Source organism: Fusarium phalaenopsidis, assembly GCF_050370095.1.
Source record: "Fusarium phalaenopsidis strain FUZ10S chromosome Unknown contig_32316, whole genome shotgun sequence".
In the NCBI taxonomy this organism is placed as follows: Eukaryota; Fungi; Ascomycota; class Sordariomycetes; order Hypocreales; family Nectriaceae; genus Fusarium; species Fusarium phalaenopsidis.
The window spans coordinates 766,342-783,241 of record NW_028145399.1 but is presented as its reverse complement, the minus strand read 5'-3'; the positions used below and the strand labels follow the sequence as shown (position 1 = coordinate 783,241).

At 50.8% G+C, this 16,900-nt stretch overlaps 4 protein-coding genes across 4 annotated transcripts; 2 read left to right on the top strand and 2 right to left on the bottom strand.

Moving 5' to 3' along the window:
* Positions 1–1,188: 1,188 nt before the first annotated feature.
* Positions 1,189–2,649, top strand: LRP88_11827 (zinc-binding alcohol dehydrogenase family protein; the record flags this gene model as incomplete). Its single annotated transcript, XM_083248242.1, has 2 exons — positions 1,189–1,562; positions 1,614–2,649. 2 exons carry the CDS (start codon positions 1,189–1,191, stop codon positions 2,647–2,649), a joined length of 1,410 nt encoding a protein of 469 aa, XP_083095672.1.
* A 431-nt stretch (positions 2,650–3,080) lies between these two features.
* On the bottom strand, positions 3,081–6,936 carry LRP88_11826 (S8/S53 family peptidase; the record flags this gene model as incomplete). Its single annotated transcript, XM_083248241.1, has 5 exons — positions 3,081–3,817; positions 4,407–4,727; positions 5,653–6,130; positions 6,206–6,454; positions 6,592–6,936. The coding sequence occupies 5 exons, from the start codon at positions 6,934–6,936 to the stop codon at positions 3,081–3,083; spliced, it is 2,130 nt and encodes a 709-aa protein (XP_083095671.1).
* Positions 6,937–8,511: 1,575 nt separating this feature from the next.
* LRP88_11825 (uncharacterized protein) lies at positions 8,512–9,459 on the top strand (the record flags this gene model as incomplete). Its single annotated transcript, XM_083248240.1, has 1 exon — positions 8,512–9,459. The coding sequence occupies one exon, from the start codon at positions 8,512–8,514 to the stop codon at positions 9,457–9,459; it is 948 nt and encodes a 315-aa protein (XP_083095670.1).
* A 237-nt stretch (positions 9,460–9,696) lies between these two features.
* Positions 9,697–15,301, bottom strand: LRP88_11824 (uncharacterized protein; the record flags this gene model as incomplete). The annotated part of the gene is made up of 10 exons (XM_083248239.1): positions 9,697–10,384; positions 10,491–10,639; positions 10,802–11,080; positions 11,260–11,329; positions 11,508–11,563; positions 11,704–11,765; positions 11,814–11,886; positions 12,007–13,928; positions 13,993–15,134; positions 15,189–15,301. 10 exons carry the CDS (start codon positions 15,299–15,301, stop codon positions 9,697–9,699), a joined length of 4,554 nt encoding a protein of 1,517 aa, XP_083095669.1.
* Positions 15,302–16,900: the final 1,599 nt, after the last annotated feature.

The following is a 16,900-nucleotide window of genomic DNA, read 5'->3' as shown; positions in this document are numbered from 1 at the left end:
ATAACTAGCGAGATTCATTCATTTTTTCGTGACTGATTGCGCGATTGCGTCTCTAAACGCGGTAACCGGCTGTATACAGACAACTGCGTGGGTCTGGAAGCCTCCTGGTCGGCACCGAGAGGTCTGGATGCATCACAAGATGGCGAAGAAATCCTGGATAACCGATAGTCTAGACAGGGCTTACAAATAAGACGAGATAATTACCCACAGCAGCTCTGGCAAGCGAACTTCAGAGGCTGCTGTTCCTCTGAATCCTGAATGGCGTCATCTACATCGGGGTGTTGCACCATCGACATCCCACAAACACCTCAGTCCTTATACCCGAACCTTTCCGCCTAGGCAGGATATGCGAATGGAGAACCCCGCAAAAGCATGGTTGAGTTGTCGATGTGCGATCCTTGCCGGGATTGTCATGCTCTCGCGGGGTGAAATGCCGGCGCACATGTCCCGGCATCGCAGGGTGAACTCGATGTTCTTGGCTCAGTCCGTGTTAACTCCGGTGCATATAGGAGTCATGTTGAAGCTGACGAGATGCTTCCTGATGAATCAGATGCGTGCTTTAGTGTTGGTCGCTCCTAGATTGATACCCCGTCAGATGGAACCGGCAACGACCGGCCAAGCCTCAAACGGCAACTAAGAGGCATCAAGAAAAGATTCTCCCCAATCAACATCTTCAAGACCTCCATTGACAATCCCCAAGCGAGTTGACCAAGACAAGGCTAAACCCAAAGTGAGCGGACATCCTGGGGGTTGAGTGATTGATAGGCGAAATAACACCATCGCCTCGTGTGGAGACACCTCGATCTCAGCCCGACACCGGCAGACGACAACCCAAGTCACGTCATCTAGAAAATGCGGGCATGGGATAAGCATCTCAGGCTTGATTCGACAAGAGTGGCCATGACGCCATCCGCCGCGTGGGAGCGCTAACCGATGCTCGTCGCCGAATTCGACGGTTGGAACAAAATGCGCCCTCTTCCCACCCTCGGTTGTTGGAGGGTGAGGGATTGTACTTCTTACGTGTTTGCTCCGAGTCAGAGGCGGGCTTGCTTTTTGTTGTAGATCATTGAAAAGGGCGTTACCCCTGGTTTTAGACGTTGTCTTTTTCAAGAGTCGATTCGATAATCTCGGCTTATACAACAACTACTCGATCGCCCTGACTTGGATTAAGCAACCGATTCGCCCACAATGAGCACGAGTACTTTTGTCACCCTCACGCCGGAGCCGGTCCTCGAGGCCAAGTTCCCTCAATTGCAAATACAAGAGACCACACAGAAGGAGGAGCAACCACCCGCCTCTCAGACTGCCCAGCCATCACCTGCAGCCCAACCTCAGCCAACACAACCTTCCGACCAATCGACGGACTCATCAGCGCCATCCCAAATACCCGAGACAACAAACGAACACACCATACCCTCCGCCCAGACAGTCCTATTACTACACGGTGTGAGACAGCAATATGAAGTGACTCATGGCTACGCTATTCCCGATACCAAGCACGACCATGAGCTATTGGTGCGTACCAACACTATTGGTCTGAACCCTATCGACTGGAAGTCACCGTAAGTAAATGAGCTGAATATAACTCAATTCGGGTCTAATTGGTCTCTCAGGGACTATGGCTTTGGTATCCCCGAACTCCCCTACATCTCTGGCCGCGAGGCATCAGGCACAGTCGTCCGCGCTCCACTAGGCCCCTCCAGAGTGAAGGCCAACGACAAGGTCATTGTCATTTCCACCGACTACCGAGACCTTCGAAAAGCCACCTACCAGCAGTACGTCGTGGCATCCGATTTTAACGTTGTGAGGATTCCAAAGGAAATCACCGTCAACCAGGGAGCCACGCTAGGAGTCGCCTACGTTGCTGCGTCACTGTCACTGGGCGTGTGTCTCGGCGTTGATTTTACCAGTGTTCATGATGGTCCTAATATTCTCAACCTTGTCCGGGAGGTTCCCGAAGAGTCACTTCCACAGGATATCAGAGGAGAGTGCTTGAACGGAATCCTTCCTGGCGAGGGAGCCAAGCCTGGAGACTGGATCGCCATCTGGGGCGGTTCATCAACCTCAGCCGTCATCGCCGCCCAGCTTGCCCGTCTTGTCGGTCTCCGAGTAGCTCTAGTCGTGGACAACGCCAAGCACGGCGTCCGCATCTCCGAGAACCCCGTCCTCCGCCCAGATCTTCTCGTCGACAGCCACGACCCCGAGCGAGCTGTGGCTATTCTCCGGGCCAACACCAAGGGCAAGCTACGTTTCGGTATCGACACACGAGGAAAGGACACAGCCGAGATCCTTCTACGTGCATTGGGACCTGAGGAGCTCCACCGCAAGACTCCTCCGGTCAACTCGCCCCCGAGCACGCCACCTTCCGAGCCAACAGTTCCCGCCCATATCGTGGGTATGAGTGGACTGCCCAAGCAGGCGTCCGCGGGAGTGATATTCCATACGATGCCCGTGAAGCTGTACCACGAGGTTCCCGAAGTTGGAGAGGCTCTGTCGAGCTGGCTGGAGAGGCTTCTGGCCACTCGCGCTCTTGTACCGCCTAGAATTATTGACGTTGAGGATGGGCTGCATAATGTCAACAAGGGTTTGGATAGGATGAGGAAAGGAGAGATTAGCGGAGGCAAGCTGTTGGTTGATATTGACGCATAAGAAAGCCATGGTAGATAAAAGTTGAATACGCTCAAATCAAGATTCAAATCTTAAAGATGATAGATGCTCATATTCTTGTGCAGAACATAAGGCTAGCGCTTATGAAGAATGTTTTCACAAGTGATCAGAGTGTTGGATAACAAGATTAACAAGTCTGGAGCAGCTAGGGGTACCTATAGGCGATGTGAGAAGGAGGAAATGTAATCCAGGAATAGCCCACGCCGTTAACACACCGTGGTAAGTTCGATAAGCCCGAAGCGACCAGACTATTTATTCGCTCAGTCATCCCATCAAGGGCCGTGCTTCAACTATGACAAAGAACACAATACTGAAGCGACCAGTTTGCTTGATTCTATTGAAATTTGCTACCCCAGTACAGCCTCTACATATTCCCGGCAGCGCCGTTGAGAGAAATCAGACAATAGCATACCTCATCGAGATCTACCTGATTGTACAAATCCGTACTGTGCCGAGCGCCGAAAGTCATCCAAGGTGCCTCGGACATCAGCCAGTGATCGACTAGATGTACCTGGCACAAATGGGCCATCCCTAATGTACTTCTCGCGCCAAATGCTCAATGTGAGCTTTTCGTCGCCATAGGGCAGATAATCAGCCTCTATAGGGGTTTCATGAACCCTGGGCTTCTTTTCCTTTCTCTTTTGCCCTCTAGGGTCTTCTTCTTCTTCGTCTTCATGTACGCTAGGAGCTTCGTTGGACACAGGTGTAAGGGGGCCCCAAACATCGTCCTCTTCGCCCGCAATCCAGTTGTCTTCAGCACTCGGAGGTGCGATGAGGTAATGGCAGAAGTAGTATGAGAGGGCTTCCAGGTGCTTGCCTATGTACCTCTCTATACGTTGGTGATCGCGATTCTCCTGCATGGCAGCGCAATCAGCCTCAGATGTGGCAGGTGATTGGTCTTCCTCTATTCGATCCTGGGGGAAGATGACCTGCGCAGTTGATTTTCCATGGCCTCCTTCATGTTTTGGTGTTTCAGCATTTGACTTGTGATTGTAATCGTCGTTCATCCAAGAGCCGGTTTCAGAGTGTTCATCTCCGCAGATTGGGCAAATGTTCAGGGGTCGAGGTATGGAAATACCACTGCTGCTAGCGAGGTTTGTTAAGTCCTCATCCTTCTCACAGATATCCTGGTGTTCAGCCTTCATGTGCTCTAATAGACTCTCTTTAGTGGGATATTCAGAGACGATATTCCTGTCGTGTGGCAGTGCGCACTTCCACATAAGATGGTTGTGGAGATGGCGAATCCACATGGCTGTATGTACTTGCCTCATGTGTCGGATCCAAGACGTTCTATCAGCAAAGAACAGAAGATTCTTACTGCAGTGCTGCGAAATGCATACATATGGTTTCAAATCTTGGTCTACATGAGATCTACACCATTGGTAAGCCTGTGACACACATGGGAGCTCTTTGGTTGACAACCTACCTCCATTTTGCTCCTTGAAGTACCTCAACATCGTATGACTTCTTGCAAATCGGGCATACGGCCTTCTTCTGTCCCTTGAAGATGATTGGGGCGTTTGGGTAATGTATATCTCTGGTCCTAAGCATCGAAGAACCGCCCATGAATCGTTCTAAAGCGAACATCCCTGAACCGACAATCGTTCTAAAGCGAACATTCCTGAACCGAGCTTCTATTTATCAATAAGCTTATTCCACGATGTGTCGGGCTGAACATACCTTTTTGGAGCTGCCATTGTCTGCTAATGCCGTGGAAGGCCTCTTCCTACGCCCCTTACGTCTTGGGTCCGTCCTGCGCTCGTGAAGAATCCGATAGTGGCGGTAAAAGACAGAGGCAGAGAGGAGTTTCCTAAGCTCAGGGCGCCCGTATTGAAGTACGCGATCCACATGCTGCTCAAAATGCTTGTCTCGTTTTTCGCCGGCGTAAGCCAAGACTCGGTTTTCCAGGCTTGTTGTCGTAGCTCTGTGAATCGTAGAGACGACCTTTTCAAGTCTCTTGAGGGAACCTTCGATGCAAAATAGAGCTATATCTAGTCTGCCCGGAGAATCGTTCTTATCCGACTCATACAGCGTCTCGTTCTCTCGTACAGGCTGTAGTGCTAGATGGATGATTTAGCTTTCGGGTTGGCGGGTAATTTCATTATTCTGCAACTTACCAAGACAAAGATTTTGCTTCAATACTCCGAGGAGTAGCAGTACTATCTTTCCAGTCTGGGAATCAAGGGGCAAAGGCGGTCTTGAGAAGGAGTTGAAAGCACGTAACCAGGCCCAGAACCGTTGTTGAGAAGCCTGGATAGCGACATGTCGCGGCCGATTTCCACGGACATATTTTGTGAATAGCTCGTCGCATTCACGCGAGGCGTCAGAGATCTCCGTCTGCCCTTGTCTGTCCATGTTGCGCGTTTGGCCGTGCTGGTGATGGCATCTCAGAAGGATATGAAGTCGATAAGATCGACAGATGAAAATGGATGACCGGGGGGTTGAAAATGGAATCTCACAGGACAATAAGAGTGGGGAACTTCAGGCAGGCTCTGGCATTCTGACACAGGCTGAAATAACTGGCTGCAAGCCTCATCACAGTGATAGGCCTATGAGACGGCCGCCCGGCCGCCCAGCCGCCTTTGCCAGCTGATTCGACAAGGAGGGCGGGGTATTGGTCAATGATAATCGCATACAGTACTGGATCGACCCCGTTATCGAATTAAACATAAAGTCTAAGTGATTAGGCTGTCCTGCCCGACATGGAGGGCACTTCTTCCGTCCTAGGAATTCCGTGGAATGGCTCAAAGCAATGGCCGCTTTGGATTGATTACGGTGCCATATGACATGAAATTTACCATGGAAATTGTAATATCGCGCCGAAAGTTGTTTTCTTTTGGCGTGCGGCTGGTATTCCTTATCCGGCTATTGCATCCAGAAGAACCTGGCAAATTCCATCATTCGGGCTCTCCCACAACGTCCATGGCTGCAAGTAATGATAGTCTCCCCGTTTCCCGGCCATCTCTTTGAAAATTCTCCGCATACAAGGCCCAGTATAAAGAGTTCTCTTCCTATCTGAGGTGAGTAATAGCTTGTGTCTCGAGAACTCTAGGACGTTTGCTGCGATCGCAGCTGCAATTGGGGTAGCATATGAAGTGCCCGTGACGTAGATCTTCTTTCCATCTCGTTTCCCTAGTGTAAACTTTGTTTCGATATCGCGACCCAGAGTTGCAAAGTTGTCATCAACGTTGTCTGTGTTGGGGTTGATGTTCATAGAAGTTCCTAGACCGTCCGTTGCGTGGATAGCGATGACGCCCTTCCTTTTTGCTGGCCATCCTATAAGAGAATTGCCTCCGGAGTTTCCAGCGGCTGCGAACACGATCTTTCTTGAGATTCCCGGGCCCTCATATGACGGATCGATGGCCTGTGCCAGTTCTTCTTCAATGCCTCTATGTTTGCGGTCGATCACAAAGGACATGCTGATGATGTCGACCTTCCAGCTTTGGATAGCCCAGTTGATAGCCTAACGACCAAGCTTCAGCCCATATCATGTAGTATACAAGGTAAGTTAGGTATTAAGAAGTTATACCTGACTCACACAAAACAGCCCTGTTGAATCGATCTTGACGTTATCCGTGACGTTTGCAACGTATATCTCGGCATTTGGTGCATGCTCAAGCAGTAGAGACGTCACAATTGTACCATGCCCGTCGACATCATTCCAGTCATTGGGGTCAGCTGAAGGCAAGAAGTTCCTCCTTTTAATTCTTCCCCCCTCCTTTGCAGCTGAAATGAGACCGTCTGTCAAGCTGGCTCCACTGTCAATGATGGCAATCTTGATCTTTTCCTGAGAGTAAAGATTAGTTACTGGCGGGTCCTGGTTGCGAAAGGGCACAATGTTCTGATTTAGCCAACGCTTCATGTTATTGCAAAAGGTGTTGGCCGCCTTTGAGGATCTACAACTTGTCAGCGCACACTGCTTACACTTTCTTTCTCATCAGCATAAGGGTTGACTGACTCGGTGCTGGAAGGGGTGTTCCAGGACTCGCCGTCGTAGCGCGACACGACTGCCTCACTATCACCGGCGGCTGAGGACTGTTCACTGAATGCAGAAGAGCTTGACAGGCCAAGCGGTTTTTCTTTTCCAGAGACAGAGCACTCCAATTTGAGGACAATCTCTCGATAAATAAAGTCTCGAAATTCGTTGGAGCCAGTCTCCCTGGCCGCAGCAATTTTTCCCTCATTGCTCAGACAGGCTGTGACAGCCTCGACAAACGTATTGTCCGGAGACAAATAGATTCTCTCGTCATTGATTATCCCCAGCAGCATTGTCTGCAGATCGAGTTCCCGCGCTGTCGATTGGATTCTCTCACCAGCGTTAATCTCCATAAGGAGTCGCGCAAAGTGAAGAAGATGAGAATCGCACGTCAGTTCATCGGTGTCTGCAAAGCTTTTTTGGCCAGGAGGGGCCGAACTGATATCCCAAGACAGGTACGGCTTTGTTTTCCACTACACGCTCCCAGATATCGGGTTTGTGAGAAAGAAGATGTTTCCAGAAGACCATTGAATCTGACGCCACTGGGAAATGGTGCTTTAGATTACCCCTGTCTAGGAGCTTTGCGAGAGATACCGTTGGTGCAGCAATCGACGCATGAGGGGGTGCTTTATCTTTTTGACGCTGGAGGCGGCCCCCACGGCCCTCTTGCAGGAGTAAACACAATCGTTCTTTTGATTCTTCGCATTCACGGATAAGATTGCAGCCCGGTTCCTCTGGTTGTGGTACCGCCCTAGAGCCGGGATGTTAGTTAAGAAACCATGTGTTTCAAGGAATGGCGGCTAGTACTCTTGAAAAATGCACCGACTCTCTAGCCAGCGGTACGGCGTCCAGTCAAGGCGGGAGGATAGGTAAAAATCGAAAAACAGTCGGAAATGCTCATCGATCTGATCCTTGAAGCCGGTGAGCTTTAGGCTCGCGACATGATCATGTTTTGAGTCGGCGGTCTTTCCGCAGTGGCTGAATTGGTTTGCTAGGCCTATAGAGTTAAGCCGTTGCCCTCTAATGGGAGAAAGAAAGGATCTTGGGTTGGCAGACCTGTGATAAAGAATTGGAGACAGTCTCGAACCCGCTTTTTCAAAAGCTCCTCGCTACTAAGTCGGGATTCAGAGTAGTCCAGCTCAATCTCAGGACCCTGCGGCTCCTGTGGAGGCCTAAGTGCATCCAATTCGTCAAAAGCACTAACGGACTCGTTCAATGCCTGCACCGAGGAGAGGGGGTCGGCATGGTTTTGCGCTGCCAAGCGGCCCTTGATTATCTGAAGCGCTTGTCGCTTAACATCGTCCGGCAATTCACCGCCATGGGATGTAGCCAGCAGTGCGGTATCTACCTCTGCAAAAGAGCTCCATGTATTCGAGAGTACTTTTACTGGCGATAGGGGCTGCGTTACACCATGACGCGTTTCGTCATTACCCGACTGGTGGACTGGTTGAGGAGTAGAAAGTTCCCTTATGGCTCTTCTGGCCACTTCTTGAAGATAGTGTATCAAAGTCATCGAAGAAGATTGAAGTGGTCAGAACGTTGAATGGAAAAGACATCACAGCCTGGCAATGGAGCACAAACTGTAATTATCAGCAAATGACCCGATAACTAGGATTTTCGCTTTACGAGGTAGTCAAAATTCCTCATGTTATTGAAGAAATGCATGAGCTCTGGATTCAGTTGCCTGAAGGTTCAGCTCTGCCCAAAATGTTCAATTTAGACTCGGGGGCTTGCGACCAAGAATGTGCAAATGACAGTCACCCATGACCAACTGAAGCCTAATTTCCAAGTGAAAAGTACAAAAGCAAGGAAATCTTTTCCAAGAGGAACTTTTCACCTTACACGTCAATATCTTTGGAAACTCTACTATGGTCTCCCCGACGCCGACTTATCACATCATCTCAAGGGTGCCGCCTCCCCCTCAAGGGCCACTCAAACTGGGCACTGTCATCGGCAACTTGCAAGACCCCACTCCGCTCAGTGAGAACCTCCACGTTGAAGAGTCTCGCCAGATTCTCTTCCGCGATGAGGAGTTCGAAGTCAATTTGGAACAGGTCCTCAAGGGAGTAGGTGGAGTTGGCCTCAACGTACTTGATACGCCAGTGGGCATTGATCTGTCTGGTGGCGGTGAGACTACAAACAACGACACTTACAAGTTCAAACAACTTGATACCGTCTTCGTTAGTCCTACCCTTGATGACTACAAGACGGCCGTCGCCGTACCCAGCCTACAGGAGCACCTGGAGTATTCGGGATACAAGCCAGTGTATATTATCACAGGCATGAAGATCGGCCATCAGCCACAGGTGACCTTGAGAAGGGGAAATCAACTCAATGGAACCTTTGCCATCGGCTTCAGCGACTCGAACATAACCCTAGGCACCAACGCGAACGCATCCTCATCCAGAAACATCGTCCAGGGATCCAAACGCTCTCCAGACAGCATCGTGTTTGCGATCAGGGTGAGGAAGCTGTCATACAAAAAGCGCCACTTCCTTGGTAGCCAGAGGGACTTGCATGATAGTTCCCACAACTACAATGCTGAGCTGGTGGGCGTGGGTAATGATGAGGACGAGGAGAATGAAGTCCCTGTTTTTGACGTGGAGGAGATGGATCTTGATGAAGAGATCAAAGGCCGGGCTACACAGGAGTGGGAAGATTCTCAAGAGGGAAGATTTCAACTTGTATTTGGAGGTATTGTTGGATATCCCAGATCGGTTTTGTTTGGACATCGTTTAGTCGCCAACTTGATCAACATTCGCTCTACCGACAGCTTCTCATCTCCTATCTATTCGTTCACTATTTCTACAATCTAGATAGGGATAGAAGTTTTTTTTAGGCGAATTTGACGAGTACCACATGGAGAATAGTTGCTGTGTTGAAGTGCAGAGTCGTCTTCTCGCCCTAGCATAGTCCAAGAGTAGCAAGAAGATTGACAGTAGAGCCGCAGAAGAGAACTTGATATAAGTGGCATATATCACATGAAAGTAAATCTATTATATATACGAAATCCTATCTAACCCCGTCTTTAACGCTAGGAAAATCTTTTATGGCTAGTTATGTAAAGGGCCCGTCCAGTGACGCCTTCGCCGCCTTCTAATCTCTGACAACGCCGTAGAGTTGTTTATGTACAAGTTCATCCTCGACCCCGCTCCGCAGAAACTGAGGCTGTTTCCGGGACACTTGAAGTTGCAGTCATCCATGGTGACGTTCTTTCCGGGAGTCGCGCCTGTGTTGCCCTCCCAGTTGAGGGTGTCGCCGCACCAGCACTCTCGGCCATATTCGACGCCGGCGTACTTGAACATCCAGCACTTTTCGAGGCAGGCATCGATAGTCATGGCGTCGCCATCGTTGAGCATCTGTCGGGGGAGGATGCGGCCGTTGGATGGTTCGGAGACGCAGTTGTACATGGTAAAGTTCTTGTTGCCCGCCACGACAGTGGGAGTAGCTGCCTCGGTTGTTGTAGTACTGCTTCTAGTGCTGAGAGTGGTACTTGAAGTAGTAGTTGGCAGAGCAGCGTTTCGATAAAGCTGAAGCCTGTTACCAGCACCACAGTACTGGGTCTTGTCTCCGGGGCAGGTGAATGAGCAGTCTTTCTGGTTGTCGGCCTTGACACTGCCCGAGTTAAGGAAATTTCCACAATAGCATTCGCGTCCATACTCCGCTCCAAAGTAACCGAAGCCATCGCAGAAGGAAGCACAGTTGTCAAGTGTCATGTCGTCCTTGGCATACGCCTTCTGGCTGAGGGCTCGCATGCTGGAGGCTTCCGTCCAACAGCCTTGGAAGTCCCAGTTCCCGATCTTGTCTGAGATTTGAGGCCCCGTGGGGGTGGCCTTGGCACTGGAACTTGTGGTTGAAGAGGTTGTTGTCGTGCTGCTGGTGGTTGAGGCGGAGGAGGTTGGGCGCGATGTGGATGAGGATGTTGAAGTCACACTCGATGAAGATGTACTGGAGGCCGTGGTTGACGTAGATCGAGATGTTGTCGCAGAGGTTGAGCTAGATGAAGTTATGGATGATGAAAGGGAGGACGATGTAGTGGAGAATGTCGTAAAAGATGTAGTAGTGGAGGAGCTATCTTTGGCACCAGCCGGATTAACTGTGATTTGCGATGTAGAGGATGTTGCAGATGAAGTGGTACTCGAAGACGAAGTGCTGGACGCTGTTGGAGATGTGGTAGTAGAACCAGAACGAGACGTTGTGGAGCTTGCAGTCGAGGAAGTAGTCGAAGATGAGGTGGTTGACGAGGCGGTAGATGATGAGCCAGAAGTGGCCGTCGACGTCGTTGATCGTGATGTCGCTGTGGAAGAGGATGTAGTGGACGCAGAAGTAGTGGTTGTTGTGGAGACGCTTGAGATCGTCGAAGAGCTTGATACCGTCGTAGAGACACTCGAGCTTGATGTAGTTGTGGTAGTTGACCGTGAAGTAGAAGTAGTGGTGCTACTTAAATTGCTTGAACTACTTTGAGTGCTACTCGAGGTACTTTGAATGCTTGATGTGCTGCTTGTAGTACTGCGCGATGTCAAGACACTTGAAGAGCTGGTGCTGCTTGATGAAGTGGTCGACATGCTGGTTAATATGCTGCTGCTGCTACCTCCTCCAGCAACATTAACGCTCACCGTACTTGAACTGCTGCTGGTTCCAGCGCTCGAGGTCGTCGAAGAGCTAGTAGTGCCGCTGGTCGTGGTACTGCTTGCCACAGCACTACTATTAGTGGCGCTGCTCGATGTAGTAGTCGTCGCTCTTGTGCTGCTGCTTGTAGATCCACTCGACGTGCTGCTCAATACTGTACTCGAGGTGGTGCTGCTACTGCTTGGCACAGTAGAGCTACTGCTGCTAGTAGTACCACTTGTCACAGTGCTACTACTGGCGGCGCTGCTCGTCGAAGTACTTGCCGTTGTAGAACTCGTGGCTGAAGTCGAGCTGCTAGTTGTCAAGCTGCTGGTCGTTGAGCTTGAGACAACACTCGATACAGACGAGGTTGTTGAGAGCGAGGAGAAATATGAGGTTGAAGCGAGGCTGCTGCTCGTGGTGGAACTCGACGTCGACGATGAACTACTCACGGGTGCATTAAACTGGTACACGTTCAAACGATTAGGACCACCACAAAACTCAGTCGAGTTACCTGATGCATGTCAGTATCTTTGATAAGTCCAGGAACAGAGGAACCAACCGTTGCAGAGCATGGCACACTCCCCGATAGGCGCAGGGACCGACCCAGCAGAGAAGTCGTTGCCACAGTAGCACTGGATATTGTTAGTCCCTCTGTCAGAAATTCACTTTGAGGGTATACTGGCCTCTCCGCCGTACTCAACTCCAGCATATGCGAAGCTTCCAGCCTTGCAAGCTTGCACACAGTTGGCAACTGTGGGTGAATCTACACCCTTGCCAGTTCTGAGTGCTCGACCGGTCGTAGCCTCAGTATAGCAGCCGATACTGTTGTATCCGTAGACTCCAGGGTTCACATAAGGGCCCTTGGGACCATTGTCGCCTCCAATAGTGCCAAAACTACCATCCCAGGACAACGTATCAGCAAAAAGACTGATGTAAGCACCTGCTCCATCAATGCCATTACCGCCGCAAATCTGGTTCAAGTCCCCAGCACAGTCAAAGTTGCAGTTCTTATCGTCGACTTTGAGGTTGGGAATCTTGTTTCCGCTCCAGCATTCCCGACGGTATTGTGTTCCGCAAAATGTCGAACCCTTCTGCCCACAGGCGTTGATGCACATCTTGTTGGTGTTTGTCTCATCGCCGTATAAGAGGTTGGACAGCTGACGGCCAGGGTTGTTCTCTTTGAAGCAGCCCACGTAACGGTACTGGCCTAGGCCGTTGGGAAGAAGAGGAGCTGCTTGTTCTGTCATGGCGTTGCAGAAGAATTGGACAAACTGCTTGTCCCAGGTAGGATCGTTGGTGTTCATGGTCCACTGTGCTGTTCCGTTGTAGGGCTCCAAGTTCCACTGACTCTTGGGGACAGTGCAGGTGAGTACTGCTGTCTGACTCTGGCCTGGTGCGAGTAGAGTTCCCTCAGCCAGATCGATCTGATTGGCAGCCCGGATAAGACCAGCAACTCCAAAGGGCGGCTTAGACACGGTGAGAGAGAGTTTGACACCGCCTGGTGCAACGTTGTTGGTGACTCTGAACCGCAAAGACCTTGAAGTGTTCTCCGTAACATTGCCAAAGGTAAAGGGCTTGCCAGATTCGTATGTTACCCAGCCAGAACCATCTGGTGTCTGAAACTCAAGCAGAGCTGATGCTGGATCACCTGCTGAGGCTGCCATGTAGACAGTTCCGTTGCCTCCAGTCGTAACAAACTTGACCCATCCTTGGAAATTGCCAGCAGAAGATGTATCAGGTCTGATGGAAACCGCAGTCGAGATGCCTCCGTCGATGCTAGCAGGGATGTCCGTCAACGAGAATTTGCCAACCTTAAGACTTCCCGTGCCCGTCCATGTATCAAAAGGCCCATCAGCAGATGTGTTTGAGAACAACACGGCTGACACTTGGAGTTGATTGGTTCCATCGTTGGATAGGAGAACAGTCTCTCGGTCGGGGTCCGTCCCGGTAACCAGGCCAGCAAATGTGACAGACTTTGGATTGACGGACAGCAAGGCATTGGTACTCTTGCCAACTCCAGTGAGTCTGACTCTCGTCGTCTTACTGTACGAGTCATCCGTGACCCCGGTGGTTTGAATATTGACGGTTCCACCAAGTCGGCCAATGCTCTTGGGGAAGAACTGGGCCTTGAAAGTAAACGACTTGCCCTTGGTCAAAGCAAGAGGCAGAGTTGGAACAGTCGAGATGTTGTAATTGGTGCCATCCGCAAGGTCGATGCCAGTGACGATCATGTCGAACAAAGCAGTGCAGTTCACCGTCTGCGGAATCGTAACGTCCTGAAAGTCGGCAGTTCCAAAGTCGACAGGTGAGGTACAGTTGAGAGGGACCTTGTTCGTAGCACCAAGGCCGTAAAAGTAACCGACCGTCGTTCCGATGTAAGCCATTCCATCGCCAAAGACTGGCCTGCTGAACTTGGTGATACCAACAATGGTAAAGTTCCTGATTACATTCAGGTAACCGTTCTTAGGAATAGCGTCGTAGATCTTGAAGTTGGTGTTTTGAACGTCAGACACCCAGAGTAGACCTGTGCCTGGCTGCCCGTTCAAGGATGTAGTTGTCCCGTGGCTCACGCCCAAGATGTACGCGTTGTTTGTCGGACTATCAGCAACCTTGGTGAAGTAAGGAACGCCGTTGGTGCATGAGAACTTGAAAACATGCGTGGGATATTGAATGACTGCAAAAGTTAGCATCACAGACTCACAAATATTCCGAGAACTTACCGTTGATGTAGATGTAACCACCCTCAAGAGGATAGACACCAGCTCCAGCGTAGACAGAGTTCTCATTTTGAAACGTCTGAATCACCCTATCCTTGTTATTCGGTCCATTTCGATATCCGCCAAGATTGTCGAGGTTGAGCCAGTATGTCTTGCCTGACTTTCCCGTCACGACGCCCATTCGTTTGACATCGCCGCACGAGAATTGACTTGGCAGAAGTTCCAAAGGGCTTGTTCCCAAATCCTTATCTGCACCATCCAGCTCCTGCTTCTCGAATGGCATGAAAAAATCGATCACGCTAAGTGAACCATCGTCGTTGATCGACATGTGAACTGCTGCTTGTTCCATGGCTGTGGGCGGTGTGAAGCCATTGACAGGGATCGTCGAGAGTTGGGAAGCGTAGCCGTTTCCACTGGCAAAGAACATGGATCCAGCATTGTCGGATGCAAGTCCGCCTCCAGACATCCAGACGCCCGCGCCTTGAATGGTGTTGGGGACACCCTTGCCTTCCGCAGCCCACTTCTCAACAATCTTGCCAGTGGTCTTGTCCCAGCCAATGATCCAGCCTGTGAAGTTGTATTGAACGCAGTGGGAAGCGAAGCCAGCATAGACATACTGCCCAGTATGAAGCAACCCAGGGCGTTGGTGGTGAATCCCACCCGTAAACATTCGTTCGGGGTTGTTGTTGGCAATCAGGCCTTCGAGATTGATCGGAAAGTTCGGCCTCTCGGTGAGGTCATTGACGTTAATAGCATGAACGTAATATCTACCAGCCGGCCTTCCCTGTGGGACCTGTCCAGCCGTCTGATCAAAGTACGTCTTTGCGGTGAGATACCAAGTATCAGTCGAAGGATCAATGACGCCCGTCGCGGTGACGCCAACTGTCGGGTTCACATCGACACAGCCGTCGAGATCGGCCGTCAGGAAAGGAATGTGGAGTTTTCGCGAGGCCAAAATCTCGCCCGTCTTGGCGTCGAGCTTGTAGATATTGTTTTGTGTCGTCGCGAGAAACACGTACTGCGTGGTGCCGCCAGATGGTGTGTAGACGAGAGGTTGTGAGAAGATCTGTTCGGCTGCTCCGACGTATCGACCGGGGAGGGAAGTCTTGAAGACGATGTCGAATTGGGGACTACCAACAACAGCAGGGTCCATGTTGTGGTTCCTGTCACCCTCCTGATTAGTATCACGAACTCACTCATCCTCAAGCATCACTCACGTCTGGTAGCCTGTTCGGGAATTATCACCGCCCCAGGTTATAGTATCTGTAGAACCAAGACCCCCAACCCGGCCAGCTAGGGCCGAGAGAAGCAGTGCAACCAGGACCTTCATGATGGCTATGCAGCTGATACCTCGAGCCCTCAAGAGTCGGAATTGCGTTTTGGCGAGAAGCTCCAACTTCTTTCCCTCGGGAGGCGTTTCGCGATGCAAAGGTTCTTCATATATACCCTCAAAACGGTCGGTGGGGATCGGCGCCAGGGGCAACTCAGGAGTTCAAAGGTCCAGATCCTTCTTCTTCGTCACCGCAAGTTTGCCAAGGAGATCCCATCGCCCTCGGTTCAAACAGGGTGACCTGACATCTCAGTCCGGCAGGTCATTCATGCTCCATTCAACACGCGTTTGGCCGTTAACCTTTTGGTCGGGCTCACCAAGCAGGGCCGCGAACTGGCGCCACGAGGCGGCAGCATTCCCGTGTCGTTCGACGGGCCCTTGCAGCTTGCATAATCTGGGTTATAGTGCCGGAGCATACGGAGCCAAGATTGGCGCCACGAGGGGCAGTCGATTGTTTGCGATATGGCTTCTATGCCACATGCGGGTAAGACATGGGGCGTGGTGGCGATGCCCATGAGACAATGATTCGTGCCTGTCAGCTGTATCGGGCATGGCGCTCTTCCCAATCCGATTGGGTTGGGGACCCTGAGCCGACGACTCCTGTATTTGCATTCCATTGGAATTCTGGCGTCAACCACTTCTTCGTTTTTCTCCTGATGGCTGGCTAGCTGAGTCTGCCCCTGTTGCCACTCTCCTTTGTCTGCAAGGGGGAGGCTGTCTCACGCGGCCCGGCGGACGCAAGGGGGCTATTGAAGGTTCCTCGCATGGGAGTGAGCCATCCCCCCGCCTGCTTGATCTCGAAAAGATGGATTTCGGCTCTTATATGTAAAGCTGGTGTGGAATGGACAGCTCAAGGTTCAATGGCGGCCGAGGCGGCGCAAAGGATGCTACGTGTGGCAAAGCTACTTGATGCCGATCCTCCGATTGAAGTTCAGATTGAATCAAATCTTGATCAAGAAGCCGTGCCTGACATGAAGACGTAAACCCTGTGCCTGAATCCCGACGCCTCGGTTAGGTGTTGTCTGAGATTCCGGAGATAACCGGGGTCCAATGAGACATTCCACCTGCCCAACCCTCATTCGGCCTTCCACGTTGATGATTTTTTTTTCTTCTCCATCGTCTACTGCATTTCTGATTACGTTTCTGCATCTGAGACATGTCCAGAGCCGGCTGTGTCAGTCCTGTCTTTGCCAAGCAAGAGACTCACATCAAACCAGGCCAAAGAAAAGAGGGACCCAAAAAATTCGAATTGTGACAAGAACTCGCCGGATGTGCTCTAAAAAGCTTCCAAGGTTTGGTCTTTAAAAGGTCTTCTCCCTTTGTCTCTAGCGGGTTGCTCTAACGAGTTGGAAAAGTCGTTGAGTGGGTAGCGAGATCAGTTTGAAGGATAATAAACCCGGTCTAATTATATTGATATTCATACTGCACATTCAAAACACCCTTAGCCCTTTTAGATTCATATCTTCACGTACTCAGAGCCTACCAGTGCTTCATTTCATATTAGTCCTCTGCCCCCTTGCACACTTTCGAGTATCACGTTACCTTTTCACTATTTAGCCTGCGACCCGTTGCTCCACGGGGCTGTTAGCTGAAAAAATC